The following is an 18,295-nucleotide window of genomic DNA, read 5'->3' as shown; positions in this document are numbered from 1 at the left end:
ACCAAAGTTTCTATTGGACCAAATATACTTCTAAAATTTTAATTGTACCAACAATTTGATGTATGCAAAAAGCAAGAAATATATTTGTTATCTCAGTCATGCTTCAAAATGGTCCCTGGGTATGGAATTTCATCTTTCCTGAAATTAAAATCAAAGCATTTGCAGCTCCTTTCAGTTGGCCAAACTGGTCCCCAAAGCAATCGTCAATTGCTTTGACTCCTTTTTCTTGAACAGCTCCACCGTGAGCAGAAGCAGGCTCTCCCTGATGTACAGATACATAGCAGACATTTGTTGGTTCATGAGTTTCATCTTCTTGTTTTTGTCTGCTTAATCAACCCTCTTCCCAAAGGTATAAAACTAAAAGGATGGCAGAAAATTTAAAAGGAAGGTAGCACTTGTTCCTTATTACTAAGAATGGCTTTGAAAGGCTGGGGTTTTTTTTTTTCTTTCTTAAAAGACAGCCTTTTCTAAGAGAAATTCCTAGAACATTTTCACAAGTCCTCTGAGGGAAAATGAAAGGGAGTACGAATATCTAAAAGCAATTACCCTACAACACAAGTGAAGGTGAAACCCTAGTGACCCTTCAACCATCCTTTTCCAAGAGTTCTGTTCCCAAAGTCTGCCAACAAATGCTGTACTGTAAAACCTTCCATAGGGTGACACTGGAATGGCAACCTTCCCTCCTTGCCCTCCATGCAAGTTGATATGTAGATCTGCCCCAACTAAAAAGTGATGAGCTCATTAAAGAGGTCTCAGGACCCCCTCCCCCTGCCCCCCCCCCCAACACACACAGAGTCCCAAAAGGCAAGAATCAGTTCGGTGGGAAATGACATTTGATGGAATTCTAACAATTCAGAAACTGAACTCGGTTATCTGACAGCATAAAAAAGTGGCAGAACTTTATTGAATATCCTTTTGAAACATGTATAATAGTATGGGGAAGTGATACAGAACCTCAAAACACACAATGACAAAATCTTTTGACTACATGAAGAATCACACATTGGAGAAATGAACACGTCACAGAATTCCTGCATGGCAGGAAAGTCACTAACACTACAGTACCAATGGCTACATCCAAAGCTAAAACTGCCATAGCTATAGGCAAACCTAAACTACACAAAAGAGCAGGGGCAAGAATACAGCTTGCTCAGAACAAACTCAACAAACTCACATTGGGACTTGAGAAAACCAAAGAGATCAGTTCTAGGCAAGGAGAAAACAATTTAAAGCAAAGTTATTCAGATCCAAGAAAACAAAAGATAAGAAACAAAAAAAAACTGTTGTATTGTTTTTCCTTAAATATAAGTAGTCAGTTTGTATCTGAAAAATAAAAAAAGTTCTCTGAATGCATTACATCTCAAATAATTTCCATCACATTAAACCGAACTCAAAATGATCAATTTTGTTCTGTGCTCTTCCATGGAAAAAAACCAAAAACTTTCAAATTTATATGGCAGCTCAAATATTTCATCTTAAAAAGGAATAGAGAAACAAAGACAACTAGACACAAAGCATGCTAAGGAGTTCTCAAAGTGCAATGGTTTTTAACTACTGAAAAGGCAACATTCTTCTCCCTTTCAGTTTGCAATCAGTTTTGGAAACGTGACTTGGAGATGAAGCCAAGCTCCAGTTTACCCAACAGCAGTTGGGTCCCATTCCATTTCCATTGGATGCGGGGAGTGGGCACAAGTGCGATAATAGATCTATAAATTAATTTTCCATATCAACTACAGTATTACACAAAAGACATTTGGACGTGGTTGTCTTGAGAGTGCTATGTCTACTGCTTACGGTGAGAAAAGCGGCTTAAATAATGCCTTAAAGAGAAAGGGTCCAATCACAAAGCTTGCTCTATGTATCCCATATAGGATCAAAACTTAAATAGTAATTTAGCATCTAAATGTAATCATATCTGAGGCAGACTATTTCTATGTTTCAGGAGAGGCCTATGAAATCCCCATTCTATTAGGATCACCCTCCCACCCGTAGACCCCCATAAAGAATGTGCTGTGCTATGGAGATCTTTCAGTAGGAATAAAGAGCTGGGTTCAAAGTCCTCCAAGGATGTTACTGACCAGGAGACTTTTAAAAAATTATTTCAAAGTCACTTTCCCCTCATCCTTTTTTTACAAAGAGCATAGAACTATGCTCATCAGTCTGGCTCTTTCTGACCCAGGCAAACATGTGACCTCCCCATCTGTTGTTAACATCATCCACACACACACACACACACACACACACACCCTGGGTGACACATGGTTAGAACTAAAGCCTGTCAGCAGTTCTGCTATGTTCTAGACTACAATAGGTCACTTAGAAGTAGAATGACCCAGAAAGGCAGGACCCATTGGAGTGTTGCTGAAGTTGTAGTATCTGAAATAGACTTTGCCCTAAAGATCTTCTGGGAAAGAAAGACACATCCCCTCCATCTCAAATTAAACCTATACTCCCTAAGTTTGATATTTTCATTAAGTGTCAAAGAACTAGAAGAATGAGTAATTCGGCCTCTTTTTGTACTGAACTGAGGAAGGTAGCAGGACCCACGCTATCACTATGCAGGGGGCTGGAAACAACACCACTCCACAAAGTGCAGGCAACAGGGGATTTTTTTAAAGTCAAAGAGCTTCTTGTTCATAATCTGTTTTGTACAGAACACATATAAATTCTTGCTTTGCCATATAAACACAATTTATATAGCTTAAACGATCAGATACATGCATTGGACTTGGTAGGTAGTACATATTTCTTCACAATTGCGTATATTAATGAGCAACAGACACGTTAAGCTGGCCCATGCCTTGCATTATCTAACATATTTAAGGGAGGCTCAGAATCATCCATTGGCAGAACCAGGCGGGTTCCGCGAATTACAAGTTCGTGGTCCCCAAATGCAAGTTCTCGATCCAGGACATCTTCAGAGGCATTTCCCATAAGCCTCCTGGGAGCACTGGCTGACATGGAGTCAGTGCTAACGGTAGAATCGCCATATGTCAAGCTAATGTCACCATCATTCAAGATAAGATCAGAATCATCATCTTTGAGTTGTTCCTGATTCTAAATGAAAAGATAAAACAAATGTTATTTTCAAGACAATGTTCTTATCTAAAGACCAAAAGGTAAAAGTCACAGTTGAGCTAGGTCCATGAAAAATATTATTTGCTTTTCTATAAGTAGTGCCTAGGAATAAGTGATCCCCAGAATACTTAATTCTGAAGAAAAGATAAAGAACAGCAGGCAGCCTTAGCATCAGATCATCGATCTTCCAGGTCAACAATTGAAGGCTCTAATAACTCTCTTTAACTGTAAATTGCCTTGCAATGAATAAATCCCTCACAGCAGAGAAAAAAATGGTAAATAATAATGATAATGATGATAATAAGAATAATTATAATTTCATGGGCCTAAGAATCAGTTTGCCACACTATACCTTCCCACCACTGTTCCTGGTTCTGCCCTCTGGGGCCAAGCTGAACAATTAAGCCTTCCTTCATATGACAGCCTTTAAATACTTGAAGACAGCTACTGTGCCATCCCTCCACCCCATTACCTTCCCTTCTTCAGGCTAAACAGCCCCAGTTCTTTCAATTGATATCTCTACGTCATAGCTGCCATCTTGCCATTCCAGTCACCATACTCTGGACACAATGTCCCCCCAAATGGTGGTAGCCAGAACTGAACACAATTCTCTAGAGGCATACAATGCCTCAGGGGAGAAAGGCACTTTGCAAATCCAGGTGTGTGTTATTACCATTAATATCTGACCACATCCATCTTGGCTGAGATGATACCCTCCGTTTCTTCAACAGTTGGGAATTTCTTGTCCCGAAACAGCTGAGATAAATATGCTATTCCATGGATTCTTTTTAGAGGGTAGGTCTGGGATTAGAAGGTTGGGTTTCAGATGTAAAAAATAAAACTACTTTTAAAAAAAATCAGACTTCTTTCCTAAGCTCTAATGCTTAGGATTGAATGCAAGGTCTCACAAACCCCAAACTGGAAGCTAAGGAAAGAAAGAGGGGGTCTAGATGATGCCTTGACATGCTCATGGCTCCAACAAGAGGGAAGAGGAGTCGTGTCCCAGATCCACAAGAGTAAAAGCACACATCACCACACATCAGCTGTTACTCACGGGAGCTTCACAAACAGGAACCAAGATCCTCCTGCCACTTCATGGTTGAGGACATAAAAAACACCTAGACCAGGTCACATATACTGCAATGCTGGGGACCAAACCAGGGACCACCAGAAGGCTCCAGGTGCTTCAAAGACAGTACTTGGTACTGCTTATTTCTATTGCCCATTAGACTTGCAGTCAGAATCACACACAAAGGTTTCTGGGCATGCTCAAATGACTTGCTGGCTAAGTAAATGGTGTTCACTTTCTAAAAGCCCATGCATGATTTCATGATTTAAAGATAAAAAAAAAAGAAGTCTAGGGGCTGGACAAGATGAGGTTCTTAGGTCAAGCAGAGCTGTCAGACAAGAACTACTTACTTCGTAAGCTTGAGGGCTGGTCAGACATCTTGCAAGGGGTCCACAGAAACTAGGGAGTGTTGAAGTCAGAGGAGGCCCACTGTGGGTCAGGAGTGGCTTCAGATAGCTGTACTTGTTAAGGGAGAAAGAACCTCAATTGTTCTTATTAATCATGCCAAAATGCCCAACTTAGCTAATGGAAGAATTCAATACTAAGAATAAGAGCCTGAATCACTTTCAAGTTACTCCTTAATTAACTAAGGAAGAGGAACAGAAAAGGAAAGGTTCTGCTAATCAATTCATCATCCGGAGAAAGACAGTAGCTTTAATCATGTGAATCTGATTAGTAGTGGCAAAAGCAAGCCCTCCATCAAAACCTCCAAGTGGAAGCCTTATAATTATTGCTCAAAAAGTTGTCAAAGGGGAACCAAGCCAATTTCAAAGACCTCACTAAATTGTTATTTTTTAAAATTATATACTTCCATCTGGTCTAGCTTCAATATTCATTTGTTCCCCTCAAAAAGAATATCTAATTATCATGAGACAATGAGCAGCCTAGAGAAGGAAATGACAGTAACAATGTAGGCAGAAATTGCCTTCATTCAACCCCACCTCCTCCAAATCAATTTTCAAGGACCTAGTATTCAGAAATATCTTGATCATTACACAAGTCTTTATCATGACTATTTAATCCCAAGAAATAGACCTATTAGTACTTGCATGAAAATTCAACAGGTTGAAACAGTATTGTCCTTGGGAAATTATCATTGGGAATAATATACCTCTCTCCCCATCTCCACTGCCAAGGCAAACCAAAAGAAGATCACCTACCTACTTTTCCCAGTAAGAAAGTCAAATTTTTCAAATAAAATATAAATGCCCCAGGGGCAGGCATGGTCAGTCTCACCTGTCTGTATCCCTAATGCCAGCACAAGGCCTGGCACATGAAAGGTACTGAACAAATGCTTGCTGAATTATCATGTAAATGAAGATTTCATGACTACCAGGTTTATAAACCTGAGGTAGAAGCTGTCAGATTCTGGTAAAATGAATCCATTTATTCAAATATCCCTACACTCCAACAGATCTCTGTTCTCATCAACTTGGCCATCACCACCAGTGATGAAGATTACATTCCATCTACTGTGCCCATACTATAGGTCTCTTGCCACAAGGAGGAGGACTGAGAGGTGCTACTAAATTTGTTGGGGGTTATCCAATTTAAGGAAAGGGAAAAAAATGTTAAGACCATACAAGATATACAAGCCAAACTGCAATTCTTACTAGTCTACCTGGTACCACAGAGGTGACTGAAGTCTTGGAGACCAACAGAAGTATATAGAAAAACATGTCCCTATTTTAAACAGCATGTTTTTACAAGAGGATAATTCTGTTATTTCATATCATACATTATCCTTACATTAGCACTGATTAAAAAAAACAAAATTTACCCAGAAGGCACTCAAATTATTTGTTCAATGAAGTAAAATGGATAAAAACCATCAAAGATCCAGAAGGGGCCTATATTCCAAATGCTGATAAAATTGCTGCTTATTTAATTAATATTAAGCAATTTTGCAAAACTAGGGCTCTCTCCCTAATGGAAGCCTTAATGTACCACAAGAACGTATTAGACATTTTTGCTTCTTGTAGCGATTTGTTTTAGAAGCAAGAGTCCATTATGTTACAACATACTGCAGGCTCTGGGCCAAATGGACAAGAGGAAAAGATGAGTGCTCATTCTCTTTTGAAAGCTCTCATTATTTAATTCAGGGGTTCTTACACAGGGGACCCTTTGGTTGGAATTAATGGGGATCCATGAACTTGGAAAGGGGAAAAAAACGACAACTTTATTTTGACTAACCTTTGGTTTCCTCTGTGGTCCTATGTATGGTATCTTTTATATGTACAAATGTTGTACTGAGAAATGGTCCAGAGGCTTCCACCAGTTTGCCCATGAGGTCCAAGGATCAAAAAGGAGGAAGAACTTTGGTTCTAATCTAAGGATGCTGGATTTCAAGCCAGGGGAACTGAGTTCAAATCCCAGTCCTGGTTTGAATCCAAGTGTTGCTACCTGAGAGACCTTGAAAAGTCACTTCACCTCTCTAGACCTCAGTTTCCCCGTCTATTGGATGAAGGAGTTGGATTAGATGGTCTCTTGTGCATAGAAAGAATGGGGGGACATCTTATGTGTTTACATATTTCCTAAGTGGGTCTCAATGATGGAGAACATCAAATTCTAGTAAACAAGACTTGAGAAACCCAGTTATGAAAGTGAATTTTATGATCCTTCCCTCTGTTCAATTGTCAGCTTAATCTTCAGGAAATTAATTTTAATCAATATTAATAAGGGACTCATTCAAGAAGCATATGGTTTAAGCAGCCTGCAAAGGAGCAACACTGCACTGTCAAAAGTGAGTCTAAAAAGGACTGTAGTTATGTGGGGGTGGGAGGGGAAGGGGATTGGGCAGAGGTTAGAAACCTAGGAAATAATTGAAATGGTCACTCTGGGGGCTATAACAGCTGGAAAATAAGGCTTGTGTGGACCAGAGTTAGAGCTAGAAGGATCCTTCAGGAAAAGGGCAGGAAAGGCATGTGCACTGCTGATAATGCAAATTCTTTTTTTTAGGTTTTTTTGCAGGGCAAATGTGGTTAAGTGGCTTGCCCAAGGCCACACAGCTAGGTAATTATTAAGTGTCTGAGACCGGATTTGAACCCAGGTACTCCTGACTCCAGGGCCGGTGCTTTATCCACTGTGCCACCTAGCTGCCCCCAAAATCCAAATTCCTAAAGGTTTTTTTTCTATCATTCTCTATTTTTGAATCCTGAACAATTAAAAAAATCTCCTAAATGATATCCACAATGAAAAAAGTAGATGAAAACTACACACTGCCCAATTACATACTATGTGTGTCTGTCTACACACACACACACACACACACACAAACACACAGAGACACACACACCCCACTTCTTAAAAGGTTTTTTCCATCATTCTCTATTTTGGAGTCCTGACCAATAAAAAAATCCCCTAAATGACATTCACAATGGTAAAAAGTAAATGAAAACTGCATACTGCCCAATTACATCCTATGTGTGTTTGTCTACATATACATACACATACATACACACACACCCCTCCCCCTACTACACTCAGGGAATTGGACAGTGCTTTCAATGATCTCCAACTGTTCAATGTCACAAAATCTCATCTCTTTTAACATCAGAATATGAAGCTACTTGTCTCTAAGTCATGGACACCCTGGTCTCAGGAGAATCAAAATCATAAATAATCCCAATAACAATGGGGAAAGACAGCAACAAAGATCAGTGGACCTGGAATCAAACAACTTGGGAGTTCTCGCATGATGATGGGCATTTTTCCTCAAGAGCCTCAGTTTTCTCATCTGTAAAGTGGAGAATGACATCTCGCAGCACTGCTGTCAATTATCAGATGAGAATATTTACAAAGAGAAAGAAAAATCGTCTTTATCCTGCTTGTAACTTTTGGTTTTAGTATCTCAAAATCCTCTTATCTAAGAAGAGCTAAAGCTAGGTCTTGCTCTCTCCTCATAACAGGGGAGGCCCAAAGCCAAGAGTAGCCAAGTCGGAATTCTCATTGCCCACCCTCTAGATCCTCCTCGATTTAAGGATACTTATGATCAAAGTTGTACCACATCCTGAAAAGCCAAGCGCTTTCAGCTTTTGTGTTTCTTCTCTCACTCTCTGGGAAACCCTGTGGCCAGAAGAGAAAGAGATTAGGCCAATGGAACAACTGGTTAATGACACCCATTCTCTCTCAAAGATTGGGGGGGGGGACTTCCTACCCTGTGCTATTATGAAGAGTCATTTTGATGTTGCCTGGTACCCTCTTTGCTATTCCCACTGCCACCTCTCTCCCCATGGAAGAAACTCTTATCTGCCAAATGTGACCAGTAACCTGCCATGAGGACTAGTTGTCTGCTCTAGGGAATGATGCCAAGCCCAGAAAGCACGTAGTCTCCTCACTAGCTGGCTAGTTTAATCACTTAGCAAGATGAAGTTAATCAATTGATTTCTTTTGATCCTACTATGAAGGCAAATAAAACCAAGGTTTGGTTCAGACCAGAAGAAATGTGTTTTGCAACAAAAAACCATCCAAAGCCCTATGATACTATATAAATGTTGATAATAATTAATAATAATTGTATATAATAATATTTTATACCTGTCATTCAGACATTCAAGTCGTCCTTCAAAGAAAAGAGTTATGTGTCTCTGTACTGGGTGATAGGACTTGGTAAAATAGGAAGCCAATGACCATCAGAAAGAAGTAAGTCTGGTAGAAACCTTAATAGGTTTATTCTTGTATTTCAAACAGTACTCCAAAATGTGCAAGGAGTTGGGACAAGGAAAATCTAGTGCTTTAAATAGGTAGGCTCAAAGATTTCTAGATAATTCCGAAGGGATGCTGCTAGTCACCCAGTTTGGAAGCAAGGGTATTCAGATAGCCAAAGGTAAGCTTCCATTAGACTCCAGTCTTTGTGCACAAATCCATGTGGAAAAAGACTCCCCTTGCCAGAGCAGTCACTTGAAAATGCTCTGCTCTCTTTTCAAGGGTGACCTACAGATAGGAGCGTCATCACCTTGGATACCATGACCCTAGCCATTCACTGCTTTGGTTCCTATAAGGCAGTAGGAAAGGCAAAGAACAACTTCGTTTAAAACCGATTAAAGGAGTTAAGAAACTGAGGTTCAGTGTGATGGAGCTTTTATGCCCTTTCATTAGAAGCAACTTCATATAAGACAAAAAATTCCCTATGTACTTACCAGATGATCCTGGTCTGAATCAACTCCAACCCTAAAGGAGGAAGTACACATATCAGATGAGAATCTGGGCTCTGAAACTTATGGCAGCTCATTTTTTAAACACAAGAAATGTGTCAGTATATGATGGGGGGAGTACTAGGCTTAGAATGAGAAGATCTCAGCTGGAGTCTCAGTTCTGCCCCACTTGCTACCCGTGACACCTGGCAGTCACAGTCTCTGTGGGCATCAGTTTCCCTCATCTAGGTTTTGTCTGGATCTGGGATTAATCTTCCTCAATTTCTTTTCTCTAGTTATTGATGCAGGTGACTCCTCAAATTGTCTTCTATGTGGGCATCTGTCCACAAATTTTATCTCCTAGTAAAAGGGTGATATCTGAAGGCCTGAGACAAGTTTCCATTTTTGTCTTTGCAATACCATGGCTCAACTCAGTATTTGATAGAATTAATTTCATCAGTGCAGGGTGGGAACCCCTTCCAATAAAGCAGATGGCAATTTTAATGAGCTTTATTATTTTGTTTTTTTGGTCTACATCTCTGATTTGGCCTGGCACAGAAAGCTCCTGGTGGGAAAATTCCCTCCACTCACCAAGAATTAGAAGCTTACTCTTGGTGTGATGTGTGGGCTGTTGAAAGGTTAAGTGACTTGCCCACAGTCACATAGTCAGGCTGTGTCAGAGGCAAGGTGTTCTTGAACCCAAGGTTTCCTGACTCCAAAGTCAACATACCAAGAGTCATATATGCCTCACCAATTTCAAAGAGTTTTTGTGGAATCAAAAGGAGAAAACTGTGAAAATGTTGGCCCTTGCTGTGAAGCCATCATTAATAAAAAAAAAAAAAAAAGCCTGGATTTCGGATTTGGCAACGACTGCCAATCTTACTAGGAGAAAGAAGGAATAAGTAGTTGTTGGACACCTACTGTGCCACAAGCACTGTGCTGAGTGGTTTACAAATAGGATTTTAGGAGGCTTCTCAATCTCTAATATAAAAATGACATTTTTTTCCCTGGAAATTACAGTTATGTTACCACATCTCCCCCTTTAAAAGAGGGAGAAGGCCAGGGGTATAAAACCCCAACAACAAAGAAAAGTATTGAGGAAGGATAGCTTTCTTTTTAGCCCCTCAAGATCATTTCCACCACCCACCATCCGTCTCTGTCAAAGACTAATGGACAAGTCGGGGTCTCAGGGGTCATTTCTGACTTTCTGGGATGTGTTCAAAACCATGGCTAACACCACAGAAAAATGAGCTATTGTGGAACTAAAGTAAAACCTGGAGGAAGAAAAAGATCCGAATAGGATAGTCTAACAAAGGCGTGGTCAGAAACTCATTGTTTATGGCTTTAAAATGTCAAAAGGATGTATTGGTTATGGTCACAGGCGATCCTAAGCAAATGCATGAATAGCCGGTGACATCTAGTGGTCAGAGACAGTCATTACACTTAGAATCATTCCCCCCCCCCCCCCCCAATGATCCAATGTCTCCACTGGCAAGCCCACATCAGGTAAATACTATGGAAGGCACAGAAGTGATTTTCAGTCTCCCCTCAAAGATCTTACTTGGGGTGCCAAAACCCACACTCATGGAATACAAAATACAAAATCACAAATTCAACTGTATGCGATGGGACCAAGAGGAGGGTAGAGCCACAGAAAGGCAAGAGTTTTAGACCCAATTTTGTTTTTGGGGGGGGGGGCCTTGTTTGCATCGACTTAACCCTTCCCCCACCCTCAAAAAGAAAAAGACCTTGCTGGGAAATTGGCTTAAGATAATTCAGGAAACCATAATTATCCCTTTAGTTATAATTTTTAAAGTAAGTAGCATATCATTCTATAGTATTTCCTCGAAGGAAAATAATCTAAATATTGCTAATTTCTAAAAGTACTATCACCTGAAATAACATTGGGGTTTTTTCCATTTGCACAGATGTATAAATGACCATCTTGGACACTGTAAGAAAGCAGGTATCTCAGGGGTTGATCTAGATTAAGAAAATAATTCACTAGAATTAGACATGTATGGGTGGATTGAACATCTGGTTTTTAGCTCCTTTTCCCAAAAAAGGGGGAAATAGAAAAGGAAAGGAGTCAAACTGAACTTTTTGGTAATGGATTGTATTGTTTTTTTAGTCAATGTTGTAAATTTGGGGAATTCATCAGGTTCCTAGGACATAGGAAGTCTCAGCTAGTACACACAGTTAAAAACCTACAAAGGTTTAACAGCCCAGGCTGCTGTTTCCATAGAAACAGATATGGGACTGGGGAGATGAGAAATAGATAGCTTTCAAAGTCAGTACATTTTCAAATATTAAAAATAAAAGTCTCCCAACTTTAACCTGGGAGTGCTTGGTCACAAACAATGCTGCTCTTTGGGTAAAGCCTAAAATTCCTCTACAAGCTCACAATCCAATCAAACATCTGAACTGGAGTTGAACAATACAACACCAGAGCATCTAGTGTGCACCTACCGGATGTTCAGACATGATAACATGGCTGTGGTGCCCCCACCAAAAACCCACACTGTAAAAAATACAATCAGGAGTGTCGTGCTGAACATCATCTGCCTTGCATAGGTGGCGGTGTCCCGAATGGCCAAGGCAAAGGCCATCGCGCCACGAAGGCCTGGAAGGAAACAAGGGATAATTTTATGCTTATTAACTCATCAAACAAGGGAACTACAAGAAATCCACAGAAGCAACAGAATTAGGGAGAGATGAGAAGAGACAGAAAATAATCTTTTCTTTAAAGTCTAGTACATAGTGCTGACCATCACTCATCTTCATCCTCCCCACCTCATCTCCCAAGTCCTCTTCTCCTACTTCCTACCTAACAATGCCAAGGAGAACATTACAAGGGGCAGTTATTATCAAAGTGTGGTGGAGTTTGATTACAAAAGATCAATGCCATTAGTGCCAAACCACACTCGTTGAGACAAAGTCACATAGGGTAGAGTTGTATTCTTAGTCTCCCAAACCCAGTAGTAGGATGAAAGCTCTTTGTAAACAGGGACTAGTTCATTTTTGTCTTTGTATCCATAGCCTCAAGCCTGGTGACAGGCATTTAATAAACGTTTGTTGAATGTAAACTAGGAATGAAGAGTTAAAATGAGTTAAAATAACAATGGTAGAGAAAGGGGCATAATTCAACATGAGATGACATCAATAGATTAACTTTTATTTAATGTTGACTAGGAACCAATCACTGAGTTAGGTTCAGGAGATACAAAGAGGCAAAAGGCAGCTCCTGACCCTCAAGGAGTACCCAATCTCCACCCCCCCCCCCAGGTTTTTGCAAGGCAATGGGGTTAAGTGGCTTGCCCAAGGCCACACAGCTAGGTCATTATTAAGTGTCTTTGGCCGGATTTGAACTTAGGTACTCCTGACTCCAGGGCTCTATCCACTGCATCACCTAGCTGCCCCAGGAGTACACAATCTAATGGGCAATAAAATTCTAACTTCAATACTCAAAATACATGAAAGCATTACAATTTCATCAATGTGAAGAATTCTTCACAACTGCAGATGGTAACTCTTCTGAGACAAGATTGGAATACAGGGCTTCCTGACTCCAGCCCAGTACCTCCTATCCACTGTACCACAGCTGCCTCTATTGTCACTTCAATAATTAAAAGGCTTTGATGTCACCAGCAGCCATTTCCATTTAGACAATAATTTTGTATTCCATGTGATGGCTTGGGGAGGAAAAGAAGAGAATCACATACTTACCAGCAAACATCATCATATGTTGAAAATTCGATCCAATTTTATTTCTTCTGCCCAAATTAAGTAAAAAGGATAAGGGATAAATATTGGCAGCTCTTCCCAGGAAAATGGCAAGCTAAACACATTAACACATTAAGGATCAATTTCTTTCACTTGTTTAAACTTATTTGTTAAAATGATGCTAATGGTGATGGGAAAAAGTCTAAACCCAAATTCTAAAGCAAGATAAATTATTAAAAGGGATAGTTTGTGAACACCTGGAAGCAGGTAATCACTAAACCCCAGTATGGTTACACTGAGAACAAATCACTCTAGAGACTAACCTAATTTCCTTTTTTGACAGGCTTATTAGACTACGGGAAGGCTGTAGTGACAATTGAATTTCAACAAGGCACTGATGAGATCTTTTAGATATCCTTGCGACAGACAGATGTGGCCTGGATGATAGTAATTATGTGGGTTCAGAACTGGTTGACCAATCAAAACCAAGAAGTCTGGTTAACGGAGCAGACAACTAAAGGGAGGCTCCATTTTGTTCAGCATTATCAATGATTTGAATAAAAGGCAAAAATGGGAGAGAATCTGAGGCACTGAACTCAAATTCTAAAGCAAGATAAATTAGTAAAAGGGACAGTTTGTGGACACCTAGAAGCAGGTAGTCACTAAACCCCAGCATGGTTACACTGAGAACAAATCGTTCTGGACTAACCTCATTTCCTTTTTTGACAAGATTATTAGACTATGGGAAGGCTGTGGTTATCAAATTTGTAAATAAAGCCAAAGCTGGAAAGGATAGTTCAATACAGGGGAATCCAAAAAGATCAAAATGAACGAAGGTAAAATTAATTTAAACAGTGCTTAATGTTTTGTCCTTTTTGAAGAAGACAAATGACATCACAAGGTAATGTCTTGACTTGGGCATGAACTGAATTTAAATAAAGTAGAATTGGCTGAAGTTGTCAGCCTCAACTCTCCCAGAGTCATGGAAGTCCAGTAGCAAGACAAAAGGCAATGGCCTGGGATACAGTGTATGACCTTGTCATTTTCCATGCCTGACCAAGCTCTCCACAGCACCTGCTTCAGTTGCCTTCCTGGCCGTTAGAATAAATTGTTCTCAACCAAGCATGTGTCAGATAGACACGCCCCCCAACTTAACACTTGGATAAAAAGAAAAATCAATTGTACAAAAATAAGATAAGGAAGATATGCCTGCAAGGCAGTTCTAGGAGGTTCTAATGGAATGAAAGCTCAATCTGAGCTAGTAATGTGATGGCTAAGTTTATAATTTATTTAATAAATAAGGATAATAAGAGTTTGCAATTATGTTTTCAAACAGCTTTTCTCATCACCCTGTAAGATAAGGGGCAGATGAGGAAAATGAGGTTTGGAGAGTTGAAGAGTAACTTGGCAATGGCCATACAACTGATACAGCTACCATATAACAGTGCTGGGACTCAATTTGCGTTGTCTGAGCCCAAGATTGGCTTTTGGAAAACACTATAATGTTTCTAGAAATATGTAGTTCAGAACAAGGCTGCTGCACTAGTCGGACCCTAGTTAGGAATCATGGTACCCCACCTTTGAGTTGGGACACTGACAAGGTGTGTATCCAAAGGAGAACAACCAGCATGATGCTGCCTGGAGAAGCTAGACTACGATGACAATGACAGCCTTCAAATATATGAAGAGATCTGATCCTTCTTGCATGTGAGATTTGTTTTGCTTGGCCCCAGAGAGTAGAATTAGGACCAATGGATATAAATCACAGAAGTAGATTTTGTTTGTTTTTTGTTTTTTTTTGTTTGTTTGGAGTTTTTTTTAGGTTTTTGCAAGGCAAATTGGGTTAAGTGGCTTGCCCAAGGCCACACGGCTAGGTAATTAAGTGTCTGAGAGCAAATTTGAACCCAGGTACTCTTGACTCCAGGGCCGGTGCGTTATCCACTGCGCCACCTAGCTGCCCCCAGAAGTAGATTTTCAATCAACACAGGGAAAAAACCTTCCTAACAATTATAGCTAGAAGAGGCTGCCTTAGGGGCCGGGACAGTAAGCTCCATTTCCCTGGAGGCTGGATGCCTAGCTACTGAGGATATTGCTGTATATGGAATTCACCAGCTGGGCATGGGATGGCCTTTGAGGGCCCCTTCAACACTGAAAATTCTAACTCTCCAAACTTTCTGGCTGCCAATCACCCACTGAATATTCACTAGAAGATGAATGAAAATCTAATTTTAAAGAATTACACTAAAAAAAAAATCTGAGGGAAGACTAAAATTGACTCATTTATGTGATAATTTTGGTAGAATCAAAGTGTTTTCTTGTCCCATTTGTTAGGCACTGACTTCTATTGCCTCTTAACTGACCCTTCCTCAGGATGTAGAACAGGGGAACCTTAATTACTTTGCCCTTTTAAGATCTGGGGGGACCCTGATCCAAGTATAGTCCTCCTGTCTGACTGGTAAGAAAGGGCTTACTGTCAAGCAAACAAAGTTTAGTTAGAAGCATATTTTCCTCTTTTCTGACGGCCAAGTGGGAAGAAAAGATATTTGACAATTCCACCTTGTTTTCATAGGTTAATTATAGAATTGTCTTTGTCACTCTTCTAAACTAAGTACAGAGAAAAGTAGAAGAAGCCAAGAGAAAAGCAAAGCCTGGGGCCTTAGAGGAGCCAATGTTGAAGTAAACATTCTCTTATGAAGATCAAAGGACAAACTGCACTTCTGAACAGAGTGAATTTTCTTCAGATTTTCTTGTTTACAACTTGGTTACCTGCTTCTGCCTCATTTGGTTTTTCTCACAGACTGGAAATATATTTCTTTAGTGGGCTTCTCATCCAATGTTTTCTCTTCCTTAGTAATCGATTGTTTTATGCCCTGTGTCTGTTGCCAACTGCTAGGCTAAGTTTACAGAGCAGCCTTTCTGTAACAAGAGTAGCCCCTTCTTTATCTCCTTTCTTACTCATGGCTAGCAAAGAACCCTCCTTTGAGGCCCACTGCTGATGGCGAGGCCCTTCCTTCATGTGGAGATTCACACGATTAACTTTCAGAGACCTCATCATCACCTGCAATGCCCCCACACCTGTCTCACCTAGTACCCCATAAGTGAAGAGAAGAGGGAGAAAGCTGTAGAAAAAGCTATACAAAGAAGTAGGCCAGCAAGCAATAAAGACAGGTACCACTGTGTTGGGCATACCACATCCTGCTCCTATCTCCACAGCACTGCTGCAGTCACCCTTGGCTTGCTCCAAGTGGTTGCCAAACTATTCTCATAGGAGCAACTGTCCCTTTCCCACCCCCCAAGGTGAGAGGAATGGAGAGTAAAGGAAGAATAGGGAGAGAGTCGAGCTGCTCTTGATCACCATCCCTCCAGTTCCTATCCCTGACCCAAATTTATTAACTAACAACATGCATTTGGGAGGAGGGGGGGACAATTTGTTGAAATGTAGGGAATTTTTGGCTGAAGGTATGCTTTAGAAATCAACATCTCTGAACAAATTTGATAACAAGCGGGGGGGGGGGGGATGGAGAATTGTGATATTTTGGGATGGAGGAAATTGTATACACTTGTATCATAAATGCATTCTTGTGCCCTCCCCATCCAAATTAGTGTAACTGTAAAATGCTGCCCCCATACCACCAGACAAGCAAGGATACAAAAGCGCCCACCACGAAAGTTGGGTTAAAGACGTGGTTCTGAAAGGTGAAGAGTGTCAGTCCCATGTATGAGAAGATGAAATTTTCCGCCAAGAAATTGAGAAGCTCAAACAACTAAAAAAAAGTGATTATAAAAATGTTTTCTAGGGAAGAAATAATTACATTATCTTCAACCAAGCTTGAATCACATGAAACAAGTGCTCACTCACATATCCTAAAAACTGACACAGAAAACTGTGTATCTGTCCATCCCAGTCTCAAAAACTTTCCAGGAGTCATATCTGAAGGTCAAAAACTTAGCTTCCCCCTTTCCGACTTCCCTATTTCTGCCAACCAATGGTATCATCATTCTCCTAGTCATCTGGATCATCATTACAGAACTTGGCTGGGCAGATTTAGAAGAAGTCTTTTATATTTCTTTCTTACATCCTACCCCATGATTGTTATTATCACCTGAGTATAAACTCATCATCTCCCACCTTAATGAATGTTAATAGTCTCCTAAAGGATTTCCTTGCCTCTTGTTTCCTCCATCATCATCCAGTCATTCTTTCATTCCCTTCCACCAAATGAATTTTCCTAAACCATCATTCTTATTAACTCACAACTCTGCTCAAAATGCTTTAGTGACTCCTCCCTGCCAACCCTCTTCACCTTCTTGCATGGCTGGACTGCTTCATGGTTGGTTTATCACAATCCTGGGAGCTAGGCAATTTAAGAAGGAGAATCCTCATTTTATAGATTAGGACTTTGAGGCTCCAAGAAGTTAGGGGATTTGCCCATGGTTTCCTAGATAAATGGGGGATTTGAACTCAGGTCTCTTTCTTGCTTCCAAGGCTAGCTCTACCATGTTGCCTCAGGATCAAGGTTCAGGTTCACTGGTTATTATCACTTATCTTGTCTACAATGAGATGATTATCTCCATGAAAGGTGGAAAGGAAGGCTTAGGTTACTTTATATTCTTTACAATGACTTCCTTCCATGGAAGACTCCACCCTCCCCCCTTTTTCTTATAAGGAACTGAATAAAAAGGGCTGCTCTCTATCAGATTCCAAAGATATCATTGTGATCTTTCTTGCCCAGTCATTCACCACTCCCCCAGCCCCAGCCCCAGCCCCAGCCCCAGCCCCTGCCCCTGCCCCTGCCCCAGATCTTCAAGGTCCAACTCAATCATTCCTGACAAGTCCACACTACCATGAGCCCTGCATTCTCTGAAGACTATTATCACATATCTTATCATTATTGAACAATCAGGATTATACACTCTGACTTGTAGGAATCTTTTCTCTCTCCCTGGGCTATAAGGGAAGGCCTCTCTTCCTGGATCCTCATTTCTCTCTCTTCCCCTTTCTGTTTGTCTCTCCCTCTCTTTCCCAGTTTTCTCTCTCCTTCCCTCTATTTCTGGCCCCTTCTCTCCATTTTCTCTCCTCTCTCCCTTCACTCAACTCTATGCTTTTCCCTGGGTCTCCATCCCACCTTCTCTGTCTCTCTTTCCTACTATTTCCCCTTCTGTTTTTTGGCCCTCTCTCTGTATTCCCCCCCCCTTCTCTCTCCTCTCTCCATCTTTCCCACTCTCTCAGTCTCTTTCAAATCTACCCACTGTACCTAGCAAAATACTGGCCTCACAGATAGACTAAACTAAT

The 18,295-nt window shown here is 40.6% G+C and overlaps 1 protein-coding gene across 1 annotated transcript in view; it reads right to left on the bottom strand.

Moving 5' to 3' along the window:
- Nucleotides 1-841: 841 nt before the first annotated feature.
- The window catches only part of SLC9A6 (solute carrier family 9 member A6), a 32,885-nt gene continuing 15,431 nt past the window's right edge, over nucleotides 842-18,295 (bottom strand). Inside the window, exons 10-16 of the mRNA XM_074208618.1 lie at nucleotides 16,653-16,766; nucleotides 13,006-13,117; nucleotides 11,749-11,902; nucleotides 9,286-9,316; nucleotides 8,133-8,212; nucleotides 4,498-4,603; nucleotides 842-3,057 (exon numbers count right to left, since the gene is read on the bottom strand). Coding sequence (XP_074064719.1) covers nucleotides 2,785-3,057; nucleotides 4,498-4,603; nucleotides 8,133-8,212; nucleotides 9,286-9,316; nucleotides 11,749-11,902; nucleotides 13,006-13,117; nucleotides 16,653-16,766 — 870 coding nt within the window. The 3' untranslated portion in view covers nucleotides 842-2,784. The remainder of the gene's footprint in view (nucleotides 3,058-4,497; nucleotides 4,604-8,132; nucleotides 8,213-9,285; nucleotides 9,317-11,748; nucleotides 11,903-13,005; nucleotides 13,118-16,652; nucleotides 16,767-18,295) is intronic.

The sequence above is a fragment of the Macrotis lagotis genome, chromosome X, assembly GCF_037893015.1.
Source record: "Macrotis lagotis isolate mMagLag1 chromosome X, bilby.v1.9.chrom.fasta, whole genome shotgun sequence".
Lineage (NCBI taxonomy): Eukaryota > Metazoa > Chordata > Mammalia > Peramelemorphia > Peramelidae > Macrotis > Macrotis lagotis.
This window is presented reverse-complemented; position numbering and strand designations above follow the sequence as displayed.